The 19,248-nt window shown below is 40.0% G+C and overlaps 5 protein-coding genes across 7 annotated transcripts; 3 read left to right on the plus strand and 2 right to left on the minus strand.

Moving 5' to 3' along the window:
* Positions 1-162: 162 nt before the first annotated feature.
* On the plus strand, positions 163-3,076 carry LOC134189340 (CCR4-NOT transcription complex subunit 7-like). The gene is made up of 5 exons (XM_062657573.1): positions 163-465; positions 964-1,319; positions 2,534-2,711; positions 2,778-2,855; positions 2,919-3,076. Exons 1-5 carry the CDS (start codon positions 346-348, stop codon positions 3,024-3,026), a joined length of 840 nt encoding a protein of 279 aa, XP_062513557.1. The 5' UTR covers positions 163-345; the 3' UTR covers positions 3,027-3,076.
* LOC134189339 (E3 ubiquitin-protein ligase RNF14-like) lies at positions 3,055-4,491 on the plus strand. The gene has a single exon (XM_062657572.1). It carries the CDS (start codon positions 3,130-3,132, stop codon positions 4,462-4,464), a length of 1,335 nt encoding a protein of 444 aa, XP_062513556.1. The 5' UTR covers positions 3,055-3,129; the 3' UTR covers positions 4,465-4,491.
* A 152-nt stretch (positions 4,492-4,643) lies between these two features.
* On the minus strand, positions 4,644-8,749 carry LOC134189337 (cytosolic endo-beta-N-acetylglucosaminidase-like). 2 transcript variants are annotated; one of them, XM_062657568.1, is made up of 12 exons: positions 8,421-8,749; positions 7,561-8,300; positions 7,355-7,503; positions 6,905-7,070; positions 6,737-6,840; positions 6,559-6,670; positions 6,151-6,353; positions 5,913-6,082; positions 5,486-5,681; positions 5,341-5,435; positions 5,074-5,117; positions 4,644-4,994 (listed from the first exon to the last, which is right to left on the minus strand). In XM_062657568.1, the coding sequence occupies exons 1-12, from the start codon at positions 8,575-8,577 to the stop codon at positions 4,644-4,646; spliced, it is 2,487 nt and encodes an 828-aa protein (XP_062513552.1). In that variant the 5' UTR covers positions 8,578-8,749. The 2 variants fall into 2 exon arrangements, with proteins under 2 accessions (XP_062513552.1, XP_062513553.1); XM_062657569.1 differs by having other exon boundaries at positions 5,341-5,423; positions 8,421-8,746.
* On the plus strand, positions 8,618-16,480 carry LOC134189336 (guanylate cyclase soluble subunit beta-1-like). The gene is made up of 9 exons (XM_062657566.1): positions 8,618-8,675; positions 8,742-8,922; positions 8,989-9,062; positions 9,137-9,240; positions 10,866-12,124; positions 12,308-12,460; positions 13,628-13,782; positions 14,501-14,707; positions 15,213-16,480. Exons 2-9 carry the CDS (start codon positions 8,920-8,922, stop codon positions 15,832-15,834), a joined length of 2,577 nt encoding a protein of 858 aa, XP_062513550.1. The 5' UTR covers positions 8,618-8,675; positions 8,742-8,919; the 3' UTR covers positions 15,835-16,480.
* On the minus strand, positions 16,255-19,243 carry LOC134189341 (short coiled-coil protein A-like). Of its 2 annotated transcripts, XR_009971488.1 has the most exons (5): positions 19,139-19,243; positions 18,951-19,082; positions 16,729-16,809; positions 16,414-16,648; positions 16,255-16,358 (listed from the first exon to the last, which is right to left on the minus strand). XR_009971488.1 is itself a non-coding variant. In XM_062657574.1 (4 exons), exons 1-4 carry the CDS (start codon positions 19,194-19,196, stop codon positions 16,503-16,505), a joined length of 417 nt encoding a protein of 138 aa, XP_062513558.1. In that variant the 5' UTR covers positions 19,197-19,243; the 3' UTR covers positions 16,384-16,502. The 2 variants fall into 2 exon arrangements, 1 of the variants encoding a protein (XP_062513558.1); XM_062657574.1 differs by lacking the exon at positions 16,255-16,358 and having other exon boundaries at positions 16,384-16,648.
* Positions 19,244-19,248: the final 5 nt, after the last annotated feature.

The raw sequence follows: 19,248 nt of genomic DNA on the forward strand, positions 1-19,248 counted from the left end.
TTTGTGACAAATCATTCTATCGAACATTACTGATGTTTTGACGGAAGCACATTAGCTTCTGATGTGATTTATCAAATGCCATCTATTTTACTGGACGTATAGTTGATCACGTGCTTACGTATCCGGGAGCTCGAATTGTGTTGTGGTAATGGCGCTTTTCAAGTAATCGTTTCGCTCTTGGCTGTTTCAGGATTCTAGCCTAAAGAGAGTTTGTAATTTGTAGAGCTATAGCTGTGGGACGGCTGTAGTGAAGTGTGGTGAATTTCTCGTTTCGATTTGTTTCTTCATCAACACACTCGCTTTTAGGTTTGTAGACCTACTGTGTAGTAGGGGAGGTAGAGGAGAATGTCATCCGCTAAGGACGAGTCTGATAATGGAGTTTTCTTGGAGGTTTGGCGCTCAAACGTTGAAGATGCGTTTGATTGCATCATCAAACTCGTGGAAGATTACCCGTATATTGCTATGGTAAGGTGCACGTGTGCCCGTCCTTATACGAAGTGTGTGGATTCATAATTTAAAATTCTATTGTATATACCATATAAGATAAAACTATTGGCAGAGAATTTATTTTGGCGAATTTAGCCAGGTAGTCAAGATGACACCCCAGACTTCTAATTTGTTGTGCCTACCATACTGGCGGGGAACAAATGACAGTAAAAATGGTGATACAGAGAAACACTCAAGCAAACTGTGAGAAACAGGTCAAATAGAATGGCCAAAGAGGAGATTGAGAATTACAGTGCTGGAAATAGGTTTACGTGCTCCTCAAGTTTTGAATGGGAAAGTGCTTGAAACGATGACTAGGAGATAGTAAAGGTGAATATCATAATATGGTCTGCAATACAAATTTGCCAAAATAAAATCTGCAATAATTAAGGAAATTGCTAAAATAATATCCACCAATAGACAGTATGTTAAGAAAAATGCTAAAATAAATCGGCAAGATTTTATCTTATGTGGTAGGATACTGAATTTCCGGGAGTAGTGGCACGACCAATTGGAGAATTTCGCAGTTCATCAGACTATCAATATCAATTGTTGAGATGTAATGTGGACTTGCTGAAAATCATTCAATTGGGATTGACTTTCTACGACAAAGATGGCCAGAAGGCTCCAAATCCAGCTTCATTTCAGTTCAATTTCAAGTTTAGTTTGAGTGAAGATATGTATGCACAGGACTCAATCGAGCTACTAAAAGATTCAGGAATCAAGTTTGATAGAGATGAAGAAGAAGGAATTGATCCAGAGGACTTTGCTGAGCTCCTTATGTCATCAGGTGTTGTCTTATGTGACAACATTAAATTTATCTCGTTTCACAGGTTAGAGATTAATATGCTTTAATTAACTAAAGAAATTCTATTAGTAGACAGTGTTACAGTTGAGGGGATTGTTATTTTACTAGGAGATTTATGTTACCAAATTGGCAAATTTGGGTCTTTGGTTCATTGAGGTGAGCTTTGGCGAGACCCTTCCCATGTGTACTGTACTGTGTTGGGATGTGAGTGATGTTGTACTTATGACCGGCTGGAAATAACGTTGATTTTGAGCCAATCACACATGATGGTTTGTGACATCACAATGCAGGTGTAAGTGTAATATCTGTATGGCTCTCCAGGTTGCTTCTGCCGTTTTCACGGGACTATTAAGAGAATGTGCAATCAGGCTCGAGCCATTATAGAGATGGCTTGACGACTGCGACCAAGCCAAAAATGCAACTAAATGTGAGAACACATCGCTTTTTACAAAGAAATTTACATTAGCGCTAACCTTTACGCACATGGATGCGACTCCAGTATTTCCCAATCTGGTTTTGCACGTGACATCTTGTGACTACTACAACTTATTACTACTTCAGCAACTTCTGTAAACTGTACCGATTGGTTTAATGGAGGCTCTAGGGTGAGGGGAGCAAAGCAAATAGTGGGGCGGGAGCACCCAGCCGGCGGTATACTGTTCACCACCCTTGCTGGCATTGCCAACAGGACTTGAGACAAATTCATAGGTGCAGTAGCGTTCGCTTCTATCCTGTCTACGGTCGGTGGAAAGATCAGTCGGCAGCCGGTGTTACAAACAGTACAGTACACGAGACGGGTTGGGGGATACTGAAGTAAGTACCGCGGTGACTGCCAGACTCCACAATACGCTTAGTTGCTGCGTCTGGCTGCAAACCCCGAGCGATGTCCCAAGCCTTTCGACAAATCACCGTGTTTCGTGTTTCCACTGAGGCTTGCCCGAGCAATGTTTTTCATTGTAACTAGTATCATTCATTCTTTTTGGGATTTAGTTGGGTTCTATTGTATTTTATACCCACAGCTGGTCCAATGTGGCAAGCTGACTCTTTATTTTGGCCTGCAAGACTTAAACAAGAGGTAGCCAAATGTTTGTGTTGTTGGCATATGTGTACAGTACTGTCATCCAGCAGTCTTGCTAAGGTCTCCAAGCTGGTGACCTAGGTGGCGTTTGCTTTTAACACTAACAGTTCATAATATTATTGTATATAATATACTATTATATGATTTTATTGTTCTTGTAGTGGCTACGATTTTGGGTATCTGCTCAAAATGCTAACAAATACCAACTTGCCTGCTGAGGAAGCAGAGTTTTTTGAGTTACTAAATGTGTACTTTCCCTGCATCTATGACATCAAATATCTTATGAAAAGCTGCAAAAATTTAAAAGGAGGTCTTCAAGAAGTTGCAGAGTGCCTTGAAGTAAGTGCAAGTGCAGTCTGTATGCATTTGATGCAGTCTAAATGATTGTTGTTGTGTGTCAACTAGCTGGAGAGAATCGGGCCACAGCATCAAGCAGGAAGTGACAGCCTGTTGACCGGAGCCGCTTTCTTTAAAATGAAACAAGTAATGCGTGTTACAGATCAATCACTTTTCTTGTATTGTAGCGTTAATTAATGTGTGTTCCAGATGTTTTTTGAAGATCATATTGATGATGCTAAATACAAGGGACATCTTTATGGATTGGGCAATGCTTTCGTTAACGGGCTAGGACTAGGAGCGCAGCTAGATGAGTAGTTTGAACTGATGTTGTAATAATTGCAGGTTATATATTGCACTGATCTGCATTCTGCCAAGAGTGTCCCGCGCGTTAGCTTGATATAATAGCGTGCGTTAGCGGATGGCGGATGCAGAAGCGGTTGAGGACGAGTTGAAGGCTCTAGCGTCGATCTACGACGAGTGTACGTTTTCAGGAGGTGAAGGCGATGCAGGAGGGCGTCTGTCCATCTCTCTTAGCATTGAATCTCCTTTACAAGTTGAAGCTGCTGCAGATTTGCTAATGAAGAAAGACAACCTCTCTACGTTTACATCTCGCATGTTCTACCACTTGCCACCTCTTATGCTTCATTTCCATCTTCCTGATAAATATCCGTCGTTACAGCCACCGCAGTATAGTCTCTCTTGCAAATGGCTTTCGAAACGGCAGTTGTCCGTTTTGTGCAACATCCTTGATACAATGTATCAACCTGGTGAAGTTGTAATATTCGATTGGATGCAGTTCTTGACTAATGAGGCTGCAGAGGTCCTTGACATTAGGTCACCATTCCAGTTGGGGGCTGTTGACATGAGCAACGATGAGTCTTCACATCCAAGTGCTGTTCAAGATGTTGCCTCTTCGTCTCATCTCTGGCCTCTTCTTATTGAGTTTGATGTGTCTGAAAGAAAGCGCGTGTTTGATTCTTCTCAGCAGATGTGTCAAGTCTGCTTGGAATCCAAGCCAGGATCCAATTGTGTTCGACTGTCTCCCTGTGATCATGTCTTTTGTCGTCAGTGCATGAAGGAATACTTTGAGATACAAATATCTGATGGATCCGTTTCATCTTTGAGATGTCCTGATCCTTCCTGTGATAGTCATGCGCACCCAGAACTTGTGAGAGAACTGGTGAAACCAGAGTTATTTGTTCGTTATGATAAACTTCTCTTGCAACGTGGTCTTGAAGGAATGGAAGATATTGTGTATTGTCCTCGGCAAGTCTGTCAATGTGCTGTACTAAAAGATAATGACACTTCCATGGCTGTGTGTACAAGGTGCCAGTTGGCTTTCTGTGTTCTCTGTAAACGAGCTTGGCATGGAGTTGCTGCATGTGAATTCAAGTTGGAAGAACTAAAGCAACTAAGAGATGAGTATGAGAGAGGGAGCAAAGCAAAGCAAGCATTTCTAGAGAAGAAATATGGAAAGAAAGCTATTAAGACGGCCGTGGAAGAGCTAGGGTCACAAGAGTGGATAGAAGAGAATGCAAAGAAATGTCCATCTTGTAGATCAGCTATACAGAAGATTGATGGATGCAATAAAATGACATGCAACAAGTGTCATTGTTACTTCTGTTGGTTGTGTATGGCAGTTTTGAGCCGCAATAATCCATATGGACACTTTAACTCACCAGGATCGAAATGTTATAACCTGCTGTTTCAAGGGATTGATCTGGATGATGACGATGATATCTTGTTTAGATGAAAACAATAAGGATGGTTTGGACAGTATTTGTTGGGTGTCTCAATAATAATGACTGACTAGGTCAATACTTTTCCTGTTTATGGATGATGACATGACAATGTTGGACATAGCCAATGATATGTACAAAATTACTATAGTTGTTACTGTGTTTTGATATATTTTAATAACAGAAACTGTTTTTATTGAGTCCATGTCAGTTTCAGAGATGAGCAATCTTTAAGGGCTGGCTTGAACTGTGCCATGCTCATAGGCTGTACAGTAAATATCACATGATCACGAGGCAGTACTGATAAACGTGTGACTCTGAATATGTTAGTGTATGCTCGACCAATGAATTGATGTGAAGTAGAATCAGTTGACATCCACAGGTCGAAATGCCTTGCCTTTGGAGTTGGTGATTTATCCCATAGTATAGAGAGGCTAACTAATAACTTACTTTCGTCACCACTGTTTCTATGCCAGACAATGTCTCGAAAATGGAGATTAGAGACAATGACATGTGGCAACTTTAAACTTGCTATATCACTCAACTGAAACAGGAAAGTGTGCATAAGATACAAACAGGTAGATGTGAATTTGCCAGTTAATGAACACGTGTACACAGTTCACCTTGATGTTCCCAAGTTGAAAACTGAACTGCCTCAAAGTGTCATCTGAAAGACAGAATCATCAACAGTCAAATGAATTCGCCACCAGCTATTTCAGTTGATGTGATGTATAATGAAGAGACTCAACACGATTCGCGTACTATATACAAGGGATCAATCAACACAACTCTTGTATTGTAAATTTGTGCACTGAATGCAGCAGATGCATTTACCGATAGAGAAGATAAAAGTTAAAGGTACTGTCTAACATACACGGTTTGATCCTAACCTGCTTTTGCTCCAGAAAGGCAAACCAGTCGTATTTCTTTAATTTCATATGATTGGAGGTGTTTACCAGTCAGCACATAATGCCTAAGCACAACGCTATGCTCAAATATCAGAATATAAGTTTAATTTGCACATAATTTTTCTACCTTGTAACCCAGTCTGTTCCTATTGCTTCTCCTTCCAGCTGTCTTATTCTCTCATCATCTTCACCTTCTAATGGGCAAAAAGCCTCATAATAAAGAGAACCCATACCCTTTCTAAACCGTTCAGCATTTGTTGTTTTGGAATGTCTCACATTGAAACGAGACACAAGCTTTTCATTCAGTTCATCATCTTTGTGATCTACAAGCAGAAAGGCACGAAATCAATACAAAAGCTAGGCTAATGACGTGTAGCCTGTAAGTTGTACAAGCTCATTATAATCAAATTTCAGTAATGATCTAAGAAAGACATTGTTTACCATTACACAAAAAGTCTAAAGCGATTACGTTGGACTGTCAATTGCAATTAATTTTCATACCCGGGTACGACAATCACTAGCAGATTACATATGTTAATACAGTGCTTATATACCTGCTGACTGCAATGTTGAGATTGGGTGTGAGTTGCTTGTGAGGACAAGATATGTTGGAGACTTGTCAATATGCAACACAACACTGATATCAACAAGTTCTAACGGAGATGACTTAAGCATGTAAGATGCAACAACTGGAGACTTGACAGATATCTGACACTTAAACAATCTAAAACAGAAAAATTGACAATCTACATGGCAGTGGTAGTTCTAATTTCTGATTCTGTGTTAGACCACCTTACAATAAGTCGAGTACTTTCATCTGATTTGATAGATCCAGTAACTTGAAAACAATGGGAGCCATCGTATGCTTCCTTTGTTGTCACATTCACATCGTGTACAGCTAAATTGCTTGCATTGCCTAGCATGTAACAATCCTTAACTGAAGTTGGCTGTGGGTCACAGGCACTTAAATTCATCCATGGTGATGACCACACTTCCTGCAAGGTGCAAGGTAACAAAATCTTGTTTAGCACAGTGTGTGTGTGTGTGTGTGTGTGTGTGTGTGTGTGTGTGTGTGTGTGTGTGTGTGTGTGTGTGTGTGTGTGTGTGTGTGTGTGTGTGTGTGTGTGTGTGTGTGTGTGTGTCTGTAAAATTCCAGTGTATCACCAAAAACAACTAAATTACAAACACTGCATGCCTCACCTTGCCACTGATAAAGAGCCTTCGTCCAACTCCACGACAGAAATTAGTTGCAAGAGGGAGATTGGTAAGGCAGTAACTTTGTGTACAGTAAGGTTGCAACAGCTCAAAAAATCTTAGTAAAGAAAAAATAAAATAAAAATAAAATTACAACAAAAAGTAAATTAAATATCATTCCAACTTGTCTTGAAGTTGTGGAAATTTTTCTTTGTCTTGTGTTTCAAACACCCAACCAGGAGCAAACAGAGCAGCAGAAAGATTATGTGTTTTGATTTTAGCCAAGGCCTAAAGCACATGTAGACATGCAGAAAGAGTTGAAAAAATTCAGTCAATAATGTAGACAAATCACCTCTTTGCTGTTATATCCTCCTCCACCTGGGCAGCCACGTCCAAACACATCAATTCCAACAAAAACGTCGTTTCTACGTCTTCCAGCTTTCTGTGACGAGTTAGCAAGAGTGAGGTCCGACCATGTGTAGTTCAAGAAGATGCCATCACATGCAGTGAAAAACAAGCTGCATGTATAACAATAAGTCATAGTGTCAGTCAGAAGAGACTGTTGTTGCTTACAAATACATTTGAGAAGTAATTGTACGTGTAAGAGTTGTTGTTGCTAATGTTGTTGTTGTTGTCATTGCTGTGTGTGTGTGTGTGTGTGTGTGTGTGTGTGTGTGTGTGTGTGTGTGTGTGTGTGTGTGTGTGTGTGTGTGTGTGTGTGTGTGTGTGTGTGTGTGTGTGTGTGTGTGTGTGTGAGCATGCATGTAACTATGTCTACTACGTGAACTCATTTTTGTCTTACTAGTTCATTTTGTTGAGCTCATTTTGCCACTTTAGCTCTCCTGTATTGATCACACTGTCATACCAAATCACCTGAGAATTGGCAATGCAATCATGCATTCTATCCGTGAGATACAACAAGAAATCTCTCAATCTCATCACATTGTCTGACTAAAGAAATTTTCAAATGACATCAATTGTCAATATGGAACATTACTGTACACAGACCAAAATATTGTTTTCAATATTAACAAGCCATCCCTCCAGTTTGTAATACAATGCTATGGCAACTAGCTGGTCAGCTACTCGCCTGTATGTTGCCTCAGACTCTAACAGTTTCTGACATCTCACAGCACCATCATCCCATTCAGTGATGAATGTCCCTAAAACTGGTACCCCATTCATATGAGCAGCATTTGTCCATCCAGGAGGTGGAATAGTGACCAAATGATGGCTGAAATATATAAATGATGAAATCAAGTGCCAATGATAGATGTGATAGTTGATATCGCTCGGAGATCCTTGAACATACTTGTCAGAGTGGTATCCTCCCATCATGTCATGACAAACCATGAGACGATGATGACTGCTGACATTGGGGACCCGACCTTGTAAACTAATGATAGGCTCACAAAATGGGTCAGTAAATGATCGCCATGACAAAATCTCATCTAGTGATTTAAGAGGCCGAGAAACTGGAGTTTCAGTTTTAGGATCTAGATATTGAAAAGATAAAGGAGAGTACGTCACATGACAGTGAAATTCTTGTGTCTTTTTCTCTGTCACATGAGATGTTGATATGTCATTGGTAGTGTTGTTCTGATCAATAGGGACACTGTCCAGCATTCTCTTTCGACTACGAGTGGACGAAGGCTCTGCCATTGCAGCAAGAATATCATCTGAGGCCTGACCATCAGTTGCAGTGCTTACAGATGATACAGACTGATCGTGATCATGACTGACAGCAACTGCAAAAATATATTGCTACAATCACACACTAACATTTTAATTTTGGTAGTAAACGACTTTATATTAAGCAATGAAAAATACTTTCATATATTCTAGAAAATCAATCATGACACGCCCACCTAAACCAGCTCGAGACGAATAAAACGCCAATCTCGCCTTCTGAACGTTTCTAGTGCTTTCACTAGGTTTCCTGCGATTCGAATCCTTCTGAAAGACGAGAATCCAAACCACAACCAGAGAGAGTATCGCAACACCAACAACTACGATCCATTCCATTCTACGGGTTGATATCAAACAATTCTAGATTTCAGTGATGGCAATCTGGATGGCAATCGTCAAGTACTGCGGCGCAGAATGGCAGTCAGTAGTGACGAGTGAGAGAGCTCATCTCAAGGCACGTATACTGTACAGTCTAATTTTCGTATCCGGGGACTCCGCAGACCTGCCGAACATTTTTGTCGCCTTGCTAATGACAGTGGACGCCTATATGTTTGTGCTCAAACTGCTCTCCGTTGCCATTTCGACGTGCTCGTCGAGGAGGCTATTGCTGCTGACGTTTGCCTTGTAGCTGTGGAATGTGGTGAGCAGTGAGGCTGCCTTGCTGTCATCATCATCATCATGGTCAGATACTCTTGACGTGCATGTCTGTATGCAGCAGAGAAATTGTATTCGGTGTGTTCTCTTTAGTACGGGTTTTTGTGCTACGCTCTTGAAAACCTTGTGATTCGCTCGTACGGCAAAGAGAAATGGAAGGAAGTGATGTGAGTGTGCATGCATGGCGGCTAGCGTTGCAATGTGCAAGACAAGTGAATGCGAATGCACATTGCTCTTGCAGAGAGAAGGCCGGTGTAGATTTGGAAGGAGACACGATTCGTTTGAGGACTAGTTATCCAGATGGTCTGCTGTCTAAGCTCATTCAAGCGGCTTCACAAGAACTTGGTATGCACGTCACATCGTGAGCACCCAGGCCTGTCTTTGCAATGTCATTGTACATGAAATTGCAATGTACTCGAAAGTAGGGAGATGCTTGTTTGATTCGCAAAGTGTTTGTTTGTTCAACTGCAGAGTTGGCAACAATGGATTTATGTCTCCTCATTTTATACTTGGTCTGAAAAGTTAGCAAAATGCAGGTTCTGTTTGCAGTAGCTCCTCCCCCTTTAACCGTATTTGTGTGCCGAACTGTATTGGATGTGGATATGGGCTTTGGCTTTCTATAAACATTGAGTTGTAGTTTGGGTGGACAATATGCCTTTGAGAATGGCGGTCTGCTTTACTACATAGATCTACGCTTAGTCGGACAAAGACTCTCTGTATTAGGTCTTCTGTTGACAGGCTGCGGTAATATCTAAGACAACAGTTGACGTATATACGTGAGGTGTTGCTGGGCAGATGTCGTGAAATTTTGGCCAACACCACAAACTGTTGGCATTGCTAATTTTTGGCTGGTTGTAGTTAGTAGGTCACTTCATTGTAGCAACTACGTACACTTGATGGTGCCTTTCGAATGACGATATGACACTATATGAGGATATGACGCATGCCAGCAGTGACATATGATCTACGTAGAATGTCACGAAGTCTCTGTATTCGGCAAGTAGTTGACACCTCGTTGTAACTTTATATTTGCTTGTTAGTATTGGATCGTCGGTTGAACTTTAGTATCTACCGCGTTGGTATGTAGAGTTGAGTTTGTGTCCAGTTCTTTTGTAAGAGCGGGTATCAGTATCAACCGTTTGTTATTTCCAATGGAATGAAAGCGAGCGCTGTAGTTGTATGGAAGTTCACGTAAGTGATGGAGGCAGTGATAGCAGGAAGTGACAGCAGGAAGTGACAGCAGGAGGTGACGGAGGAAGTGATAAGGGATTACTAGTCCTGAAATGAGGTGTCTAGGGTATTTGAATTCTGTGATTGAAAAGTCAATCATCAACGGTAGATGAACATACTCCAAAGCGATAAGCTTAATTGCTACACAAATGATAGTTGCTAAGGTTTACTATGTTTATGATCACAACATATAGCATTGAAGAAGCTTCTTCCTGTTGCAAGACTTAGTTTTTGACATGACATGATCACAAAATACCGTGGACAAATTTTCTGCTGTGCTGAGGTATGAAAATTTGACACAGAACGAAAGATCATGGCATCTGATTAGTAGAGTGGTATGTTTATAACTGCTTATATATTCAAACGCCAGTGGCAGTAAGTTTAACTGAATTTTGTAGGAACTCAACTAATTCACATGCTCTCATGCAGCAATTTACCTATTGCCAGTTCGAATGCAGATTTAGTCATAACTTAATTGGGAAGTGTTGCTTGCATGTGAGAACAAGTTGTTACTATAGAAAGGGAGAAGAAATGAGAGTGTTAGTGCTAGCTGTTACAGTAAAGCCTTCACTCTCTGATATCTAGAATTGCTGGAAGTCCTGTTTCTACCCACTGTGATTTGTCTTGTCACATGTTGACATGTTGTACATTGAATACAATATGACATGTTGTACATTGAATACAATATGACATGTTGTACATTGAATACAGTACAGCTCAATGGCTTGTTTGTTGTGTAGACATGGAAGTTTCCACACTTCTTTGCAAATTCGGTGAAGAGTTCTTCAGATGGTGCGTAGAATTTGGATACGACAGCGTCCTACGCTCAATGGGTAGAAATCTTGAAGATTTTCTTTGCAATCTGGATAGTTTGCATCACTACTTGGCCTCAGAATATCCAGGAATGCAGTCTCCATCTTTTCACTGTTCTCGTAATGAAGATGGGTCTTTGACTCTTGATTACTTCTCAAAGAGGAAAGGACTTCAGAATGTTGTGGTTGGCATCGTGAGCAGCATTGCTGCTAATCTGTACAACACTCCAGTCAAAATATGTACAGTTGCTGAATTTAATGACATTCCCACACTTGGCTTTGTGTATCATGCCGTTCTTGAGATCTCATATGTTGATGTCGAAAAGTCCCCAGGACAGCGCCTACCACCTATCACTATTGATGAACTGTGCCCAGAACAATCAGATCCAACATTTATTGAGAATCTATTGCCTCCCTGTTTGTTTGACAAGCTCTTTCCATTTCATGTTGTCTTTGATCAGGCACTTGTCATCAAACAGTGTGGAGCTGCTTTGCGAAAAGTCGTTCCCTTATTATCTTCAAAAAAGCGTTACAAGTTTACTGATTTGTTTATACTTGTTCGTCCACCAGTTGGGCTGTCTTTTAATCTTTTTGTTGAACACCCAGATTGTGTGTATGTTGTACAGTCGAAACCTGGTGTTGTAGCTCGACCTCCTTGCTCTGTAGATTTTGATAGTCATGAAAAATCAGAGCATACCTGTACCCTTTATCTGAATGGCCAAATGATTTTAGTGAAAGAGCATGGTTTTATCCTTTATCTATGCTCTCCAAGAGCCACATCTGTGGCAGGTTTAGCTGCAAGTGGCTTGTATTTAAGTGATATCGCACTTCATGATGCTGCCCGTGATTGCATTTTCAAGAGTGGACTGAATTCGGCGGAACAAAATGTTTTCCAAGAGCTGGAGGCCAAAACATACGAACTAGAGGTAGCACAGAAGGAGCTGCAGGAGGAGAAAAGCAAAACGGATGGGTTGATTCATTCAATTTTACCGGAAACTGTAGCAAAGCAGTTACGGAATGGGGAGAAAGTAGATGCTGAGAAATTCTCTGTTGTCACAATTCTTTTCAGCGATATCAAAGGCTTTACAAATATTTGCGCTAGTTGTGAGCCTATACAAGTTGTAGAGCTGCTCAACGACATGTACACATTGTTTGACAGTCAACTGGCAAAGAACAATGTGTACAAGGTTAGTACTTGTAATCAAAGGTTTTCATTTGTTTGTCATGTGAGATGTTAATGTCGTGTGTGTGTGTGTGTGTGTGTGTGTGTGTGTGTGTGTGTGTGTGTGTGTGCACGTTCACGTGTGTGCGTGCGTGCATGTGTGCATGCGTGTGTGACAGTGTTTGAGAAACTATAGTTTTTTTTGTAGGTTGAAACTATTGGTGATGCGTACATGGTTGTCGGAGGTTTGCCTGTTCCATGTGAGTCACATGCTGTCCATGTTGCCAACCAGGCACTGGATATGATGGAATGCGTGAAGGGAGTGAAACATCCACAAACTCAGAGAGAAGGAGACGTTGAGGTAAAATCCTGTACCGGTGGCTATAAATCTAGAGTAGTTTAGTGCTGAAATTACATATCAATTATAAAGTAAGATACACTTTAGTAGCGTCTGATCAAGGTTTTGCCGTCAGTAAAATTTTACAAGAAATTGTTGCAACTAGAGCTGGTTGCTGCTGTTATAATGTGAGGTAGTTGGGGCAATCTGAGGTTGATATTTAGGCAAAAGCAATATATGGAGGAAATGATTGTGTAGCTGGCGGTAAGGAGGTTGCAATTATGAACTTCATGATGACTGCATGAATCAATCTGCAGTTTAACTGAGAGGATAAACAGGTGGAAACGCAGATGAGGCTACAACGAGAGTGAAGTAAAGAGCTGGTAAAGGGGCTAGTGTTGCCTGGTAAATGTACCCCATTTATACAGTTTGGTAGTATATTTCAAGGTATAACAGGACTTCAAGTAAAAGTCGTGTTCTAATGGCATACTGTTGAAAACAAGGTAAAGTATGGTATACTGGTTTGCACATTGGGTGCTTTGTGAGATGAGATGAGATGAGATGACTTTATTTATACAGGTAAACTGTTCAGTCTGATGACTGCATGATCACAGAGTCATGTGCCACTAGATTACAACGCTTACAGTACTAATTTATGCTAACATGAAACTAACACACCAAACCAAGCAACTCACAAGTTCAAGTTTTATTCAAAAACAAACATTTATAAGTTAATTTGAAAGTCTTAGGAGACTTGCACTCAATTAGAATATTAGGCAGGCCATTCCATGCTGGGCTGCTGAACGCTCTTTTTAAAGAATCTGTTCTTGGACAAGGAAGTAATAGTCTATTGCTATTCCGTGTAACTTGGCTACACACAGAATTTCTAGTGATAACAAATTCTTGAAGTAGTCTGATGCAAGATGGTGAAGACACCTGAAAGTCAAGATAGCTAGAAAATATCCAGCACTATCCTCGAGCCTTGAGAGACGGAGCTGTCTCATAAGAGGAGCTGTTCTAGTTTGTGGCTTTGAATTGGTGATCGGTCGAGCTGAATAAAAAATTGAATAACAGCAGCTAGTGCATGTTATTTTATGAGAGGATAGGAGACTGACCGCTAACATGTGGTTGCTACTGTAGATGTGCAGGAATCATGGATATTAGTCTTTTTTTATTGTCTGTGGCATGTAGATCCGTGTTGGTATTCATTCTGGAGAGGCAATGGCAGGAGTTGTTGGTGTCAAGATGCCAAGGTATTGTCTGTTTGGCAATACTGTGAATGTGGCAAGCAGAACAGAGTCGAATGGAATTGAAGGGAAAATCAACGTTTCAGTATCAGCTTATCAGTAAGAACAGAACATTATCATTTTGACATAAATAGGTTATTAGCTACTGGGTAAAGTTGAGGCTGTTGTAGGTGTTGTACTCTATTCATTTGCTAGTCTTTCAAACATGGGTGTGTTTTGGACACGTGGCTTGTTTCTGTCTTGTGTTTGACATTCATTATTTCTTATCATGTTGGTAGAAATAGAATAGATTTGCCATTATGGGTCACTCTTTATTGTAGTGATGTAAGGACAGCTACTGTAATTGTAGGAGCTCAACAGATGGTTTGCATAGGGATGTAAATATTTACTGTTTAGTAGCAACGTTGTAAGCAACCTATTGCCTATTTTGTGTACACAGTGGCTGTTATATTGTGAGAAAGTGAACAGGTATTTACAATAGTGCTGATTTGTTGAAGGAGGCTATAAGCATGTGTACTGTAGTGTAGTGATTACAAACAATGACAAAGCAGTTCATTATTGAATGATGTTTTCAGTTTGTATACAGCAGTGTGTGGTTGTATTGGATTGTGCTTCTCACTATCTGCTTTGCGTATGTGAGAAAAATCTTCACACTTTGGTCATGTTAAAACAGTGTTTTATATACTATCGTCTGTTTTTTGTTGCTTTCACTTTCATGAGTTAGTATTGAGGTTGTTGTGTGTAACAGTCGATATTTGTAACATGCATGGTGAGCACTATTGGTAGTTGTCAGTTGTGTCATAATTTTTTATTTTAGATACTTGAAGGACTGTGCAAACTTTTCGTTGACAAGCCGAGGGTTTGTTGAGATGAAGGGAGTGAAAGATGGTGGAATGGTTTGTTATTTCTTGGAGAGTGCTACTGGGGCAGAAGCAAGGGCCGACAAACTTGTAGTGCCAGTAGACAAACCAGTGTCTTTAATTGAACAGTGGTCACGAGCAGCTAGTGTGAAGAAACAGAAGAAGTAAGTTCCATATGAGCAGTGCATGTATTCTAGATTTGATGTTACTTGAGGCTGATAACTTACTTGCATGTGTATACACTGAGACAGTGAGAACACTTCCAGCTGGTCAGCATTTTGTTCACTATGCATCATGTAGAGAAAACTGCTACCGATGTCTTTTTGGATGCTGTTAAATTGGCAATGATTTGTGTCTCGCTGTACAGTATTGTATTTGATGGGTTGGGTGTGGTTTTAATGTTACTTGGAAAGGTGGAGAGACAATTACTTGTAAATTGGTAATTCCAGGTTTGAGCTAAAAACTTGTTGTTTTATGATCTTGTGTTTCCAGTAGTTGCAAGTTGTTGATAATATTCTTCACTTGCTGAATTAATAGTTGCTTGCAACAGTAAAGTAGGCCTTGCGCTACGATATCATGGCATGAGAAGTCTTGCATCTTTGCATGCATATTGTTGGTGACTGACAGTTTGTTGTAGTATGTTGACTTTGTGGTGATGTGTTGTGACAGGAATGTCAAGTACAACAGCAAGGGTCTTTCCGTTTTCAATCTAGAGGCACCCTCCCATATTCGTACTCGGCTGACAAAACCTCTTCGCCCAATAAAAGGAGAGTTGTCAATACCAGAGCTTGGACCTGTTTCTCCTGTTCACATTCTACCATCAACAATTAATTTGGTTCCATGCCTTCCTCCTACTGGGAGGTCAAATACTCAAGTCGGGACACCATCTCATAGCAAAAGGAGCAAAAAGGGTCGACTTTCCTTGTCAGTGGCAAGCAACAAAGTGACTTCAAAGCGACTTGTAACTCGCAGGCAAACTCTTACAGTTGATGATTGTAAACCACACTCTGTCAGGTCCCAGAATCGAAGTTTTTCAGAAGATGGAGTATTAGCAGGGTCTTGTCTTTCGGTCAATGGTGGAGCAATGAGCAGTCCAAGTGTCACTAGGCCAGCTGGGGCAGTTCGTCATGGCTCTATTAGTCATACATTGATCCCACCACTTGGGAACAGCAGATCTGGGATGGCAAGTGGATTTCACTCAAGTACTTCATCGTCACCGTCACTGTCTCCTTTGCTACCAAGTGCAGTTGACCTTGAAACAACTGCCTTCTTTTCACAAAATGGCAAATAGAAACACTTTAGAGCAAACAATTTTAATAAGTCTTGCAGTAGATGTGCATTACTTGTTTTGCAAATAGCAATAGGTGATTTTGTTGTGCTCTTGCATGGCACTTTTTTACAGAATGACTAGCAGCAGAGTAAGATTGTTTGTGCTTTATGATCAGCACTATAACCAACGTAATGGTTGACAGCTATCATAGTGACTGTTTTATGGAGATGTATACCTGTGATGCACTAATAGGTTGTGCTGATATGGAAGTATATTTTGAATGGAAGACTCAAGTATGAAAATAGCTAGAGGTTAGTCAACTCATGTAAAACACATGAACGTTTTTTCCCTACCGTGCGTGTATAGGTTCACTGTCACCAAACTGTGCATGTGCTTGAAGTCTCTAGTTTCTGTGTGTTACATACTCTAAATGATAAAACTACAGAAATAATTAACACATATTGCAGAATAGTCTCAATAACTGTTAATCTTGCCTTCAAGCCCATTAATGTAGTTTTTAAATCCAGACCTTACAACAAGACAAACTACAACTCAAATTATCTGACTGCACTGTACAATTAATGCCATTTCGGCGATCACCTTGTGGAACACATACTTCTCATATTTCTACTTGTGCTGAATTGGAAGAAACCGCAGTAATTGGTGTTCAACGTTTTATGTCCAAGACGTCAGCTTTCATCTTTTGGTTGCTTTGTAGCATGTTGAAATGTTGCTGATGATGCCAGCAAGTTCTCTATGTACTGAGCAAGTACTTGATTTTCAGACTTGAATTTCATATTTTCTTCAGTTACACTTTCCACACGACGTGCTAGATCTGTAACAATAAGCAAAAAACAATTGCCTTGTTTCTATTATCTACACAATAAATTGAAACAACTAATTACGTAAAGTAACCTTCTAGTGTGCTTTGCAGCTCCAGAATTTGATCAATAAGCTGTGCCTTCTCATCAGATTCAGTCAAATTGCCATCCACTCCTAGACAAGTAACAACTGCAAATCAGACTCTCTGGCAACGGACAAATACACACCGCAGGCAGTCAAGCAGCTGATATATAAATAGATCATACTATAATATGTACAATTACACTCATAGTTGTTTAATAGATGTTCCTGGTTGTAATCTTGCAAATCAAATCACAATTTATACAGCTCTCTAGCTAAATGACACTGTACCCTGAAACACAACAGTCAAGTCAGCTGTATCCTACATACTACAGTACATGCAACCGCGTTCATTCTCTTTCTTGTACATTGATCAAACTCCTTAATTACATATTCCAGATGCTGTTTACCAAAAATTACAAGATCTATACTAAACATGTAACAGCAGTTCAGCACATCTAGAGTTGTTCTGTTGTTAACCACTGTACACTAATTAAATCAGCACAAGAAATACATTAATTAAGCTGCAACCCTTCCTCTCTCTTTGCTACTGATAAGATATCAGAGAACAGAGTATGCAAACAACTCTAAAAATGCACAACCATACCAACAAAACATCTTAAAACAGCATTCATATGCAAATCAACAGGATCTCAGTTATTGTAGTCTGTAAAGATTCAGCTGAGTTTCTAGCAAGTGAGATCAACATGGAGAAAAGTGTCAGTAGAATGATGGATATTTAATATGGTGTTTATCAGCTGCATTATGCGTGATGATGACGTACATTACTATCAGCAACACTACATTTTGCAGATCACAGCTAGGTTGATGACAAAACGTAATCTTCAATCTAGTCTCTCAGTGAGTCAGATTTTACAAAATTCCATGTCCATGACATGCATATATCTATATCTTCACCAGATTACAAATCTACACTTGTTGGAATTTTATGTAGACAATAGAATAGGCTTGATAGTTAATTACCCGTATTGCTAAGACATGTTGTTAATATAACAAGTGTTAGATGGTTTGTCAATACCATTATAGTTTGCTTTTCTGTATCTATATCAGTATATTTGACTTATACTCTACAGCTGGTGCAGAATAACATCACACCATTGTTGCTGTTGGTGTCATTGTTCTTGTTGTTGTTGTCACTTTTAAATAAGATGTGAGTGCATGTCCAATTTTCCCAAAAAGTACGTTGCTGCAGGGGCGTAGGAAGCAAAAAGTGACTGGTCCGGCCTAATGAGCACTAATGGGTGGGGTAACGTTGTGCACGCTAGTAGATGGGTAGGGCAACACTATATCATAGTTCACATCTCTCGGGAACGTTGATGGTTGTTGATGGGAATTGTCGGGAAGATCGGACAAAGCCATACGTATCACTGCAGAACACTTCCGTTAAAGGCACACTTCCTGAATCCTGGTCTGTTAGCCTCGCAGTTCAGAACTTCAAAGTATGAAAAGTAATGGTCTGGCTGCACGAGGTAATGCCACAATCACCAATATATTACTTATTTGATCGACTATACCCGTAAAACGAAAGTTGATGCCACTGAGCATCTGGCAAAAGTGGTCTTTTCCCAGACCGCATCCTACGCCTGTGTACTAACACTAAACTGACTGTATATCGATCCAACCAGTTGATCAGCATAATTCCCTGTAAACTGGCCAAACGAGTCTATAGCTCGTAAAATCAATTGCTGCATTCTATAGTCAGAGATTATGTGTGTCTAATTAACAATTTAGTAATTAATTCTGTAGGTATAACACAGAACATGTTACAGTGATAAGAGCCTTGCAGTCTTAATTGACCAGAAACCAGTTACATAAAACAAAGTTGAAAACACGATTGTGGCAGCTAACTATAAAATCCTACAAAATTAATTGATTAATTAATTAACCTACAACATATCATTCACCAAGTGTCAATCTTTAGTTCTCTTTATAGCAACATAATGCCTGTGCACAGCTTTGCAGTGTGACAGTAAGAGTGCCTATAAACAGCAACTTTTCGAAAAAATATTAATTAAATTACCATTACCAATTACAATAATTATTATTAATGAGAGAAAATAATTAATGATAGATCATAGTGATCACCGTATATTAGACAATTTGAGCAATTTAGAATAGCCATAAGGTAACTCTTTTATAATACGCCAATTCTACAGTGTAGTCCTAGAGACTTCTGTCTGCCTTGGAAATATTTGTATGTCTGTTTTCATAACCTTGTGTGCAGTCTAAAAGGCGTTCGTCTTTCGTAGTTTCTTTTCTCATAACATCTCTTTTCAATCTGTCCTCTTCAAGTTGAGATTCGTTTTGCACAAATACATCATCTCCAGGTAGGTCACGTGACCATGCTACACAACAAAAGACTTGAAAAGCCACTCACATCTGCTGTTCGAGTGTTGAAAACCATGGGCAGCAAAGCTGTCGTCGAGTGGGACGTCTTCCAGGTCACGATCGTCTGTCATCGAGCTTCCGGCTTTAGTTCATGACGTTTAGAGTATCCGGGATATGACAATT

This window comes from Corticium candelabrum, chromosome 14 (assembly GCF_963422355.1).
Source record: "Corticium candelabrum chromosome 14, ooCorCand1.1, whole genome shotgun sequence".
In the NCBI taxonomy this organism is placed as follows: Eukaryota; Metazoa; Porifera; class Homoscleromorpha; order Homosclerophorida; family Plakinidae; genus Corticium; species Corticium candelabrum.

What these genes read in the sequence shown, in the direction of transcription:
- LOC134189340 (XM_062657573.1), top strand. Translation starts at nt 346, where the DNA reads ATGTCATCCGCTAAGGACGAGTCTGATAATGGAGTTTTCTTGGAGGTT. An exon ending in ATTACCCGTATATTGCTATG is followed by an intron (nt 466 to 963) that starts GTAAGGTGCACG and finishes CTTATGTGGTAG; the next exon opens with GATACTGAATTTCCGGGAGT. An exon ending in CTTTCTTTAAAATGAAACAA is followed by an intron (nt 2,856 to 2,918) that starts GTAATGCGTGTT and finishes TGTGTGTTCCAG; the next exon opens with ATGTTTTTTGAAGATCATAT.
- LOC134189339 (XM_062657572.1), top strand. Translation starts at nt 3,130, where the DNA reads ATGGCGGATGCAGAAGCGGTTGAGGACGAGTTGAAGGCTCTAGCGTCG.
- LOC134189337 (XM_062657568.1), bottom strand. Translation starts at nt 8,577, where the DNA reads ATGGAATGGATCGTAGTTGTTGGTGTTGCGATACTCTCTCTGGTTGTG. An exon ending in CCTTTCTGGAGCAAAAGCAG is followed by an intron (nt 5,118 to 5,340) that starts GTTAGGATCAAA and finishes TCTGTCTTTCAG; the next exon opens with ATGACACTTTGAGGCAGTTC. An exon ending in TTCAACTTGGGAACATCAAG is followed by an intron (nt 4,995 to 5,073) that starts GTGAACTGTGTA and finishes TTCCTGTTTCAG; the next exon opens with TTGAGTGATATAGCAAGTTT.
- LOC134189336 (XM_062657566.1), top strand. An exon ending in CAAAGAACAATGTGTACAAG is followed by an intron (nt 12,125 to 12,307) that starts GTTAGTACTTGT and finishes TTTTTTTTGTAG; the next exon opens with GTTGAAACTATTGGTGATGC. An exon ending in GTTTCAGTATCAGCTTATCA is followed by an intron (nt 13,783 to 14,500) that starts GTAAGAACAGAA and finishes TTTTTATTTTAG; the next exon opens with ATACTTGAAGGACTGTGCAA.
- LOC134189341 (XM_062657574.1), bottom strand. Translation starts at nt 19,196, where the DNA reads ATGACAGACGATCGTGACCTGGAAGACGTCCCACTCGACGACAGCTTT. An exon ending in CGACAGCTTTGCTGCCCATG is followed by an intron (nt 19,083 to 19,138) that starts GTTTTCAACACT and finishes TTTGTTGTGTAG; the next exon opens with CATGGTCACGTGACCTACCT. An exon ending in CCTTTTAGACTGCACACAAG is followed by an intron (nt 16,810 to 18,950) that starts GTTATGAAAACA and finishes TTACTTGTCTAG; the next exon opens with GAGTGGATGGCAATTTGACT.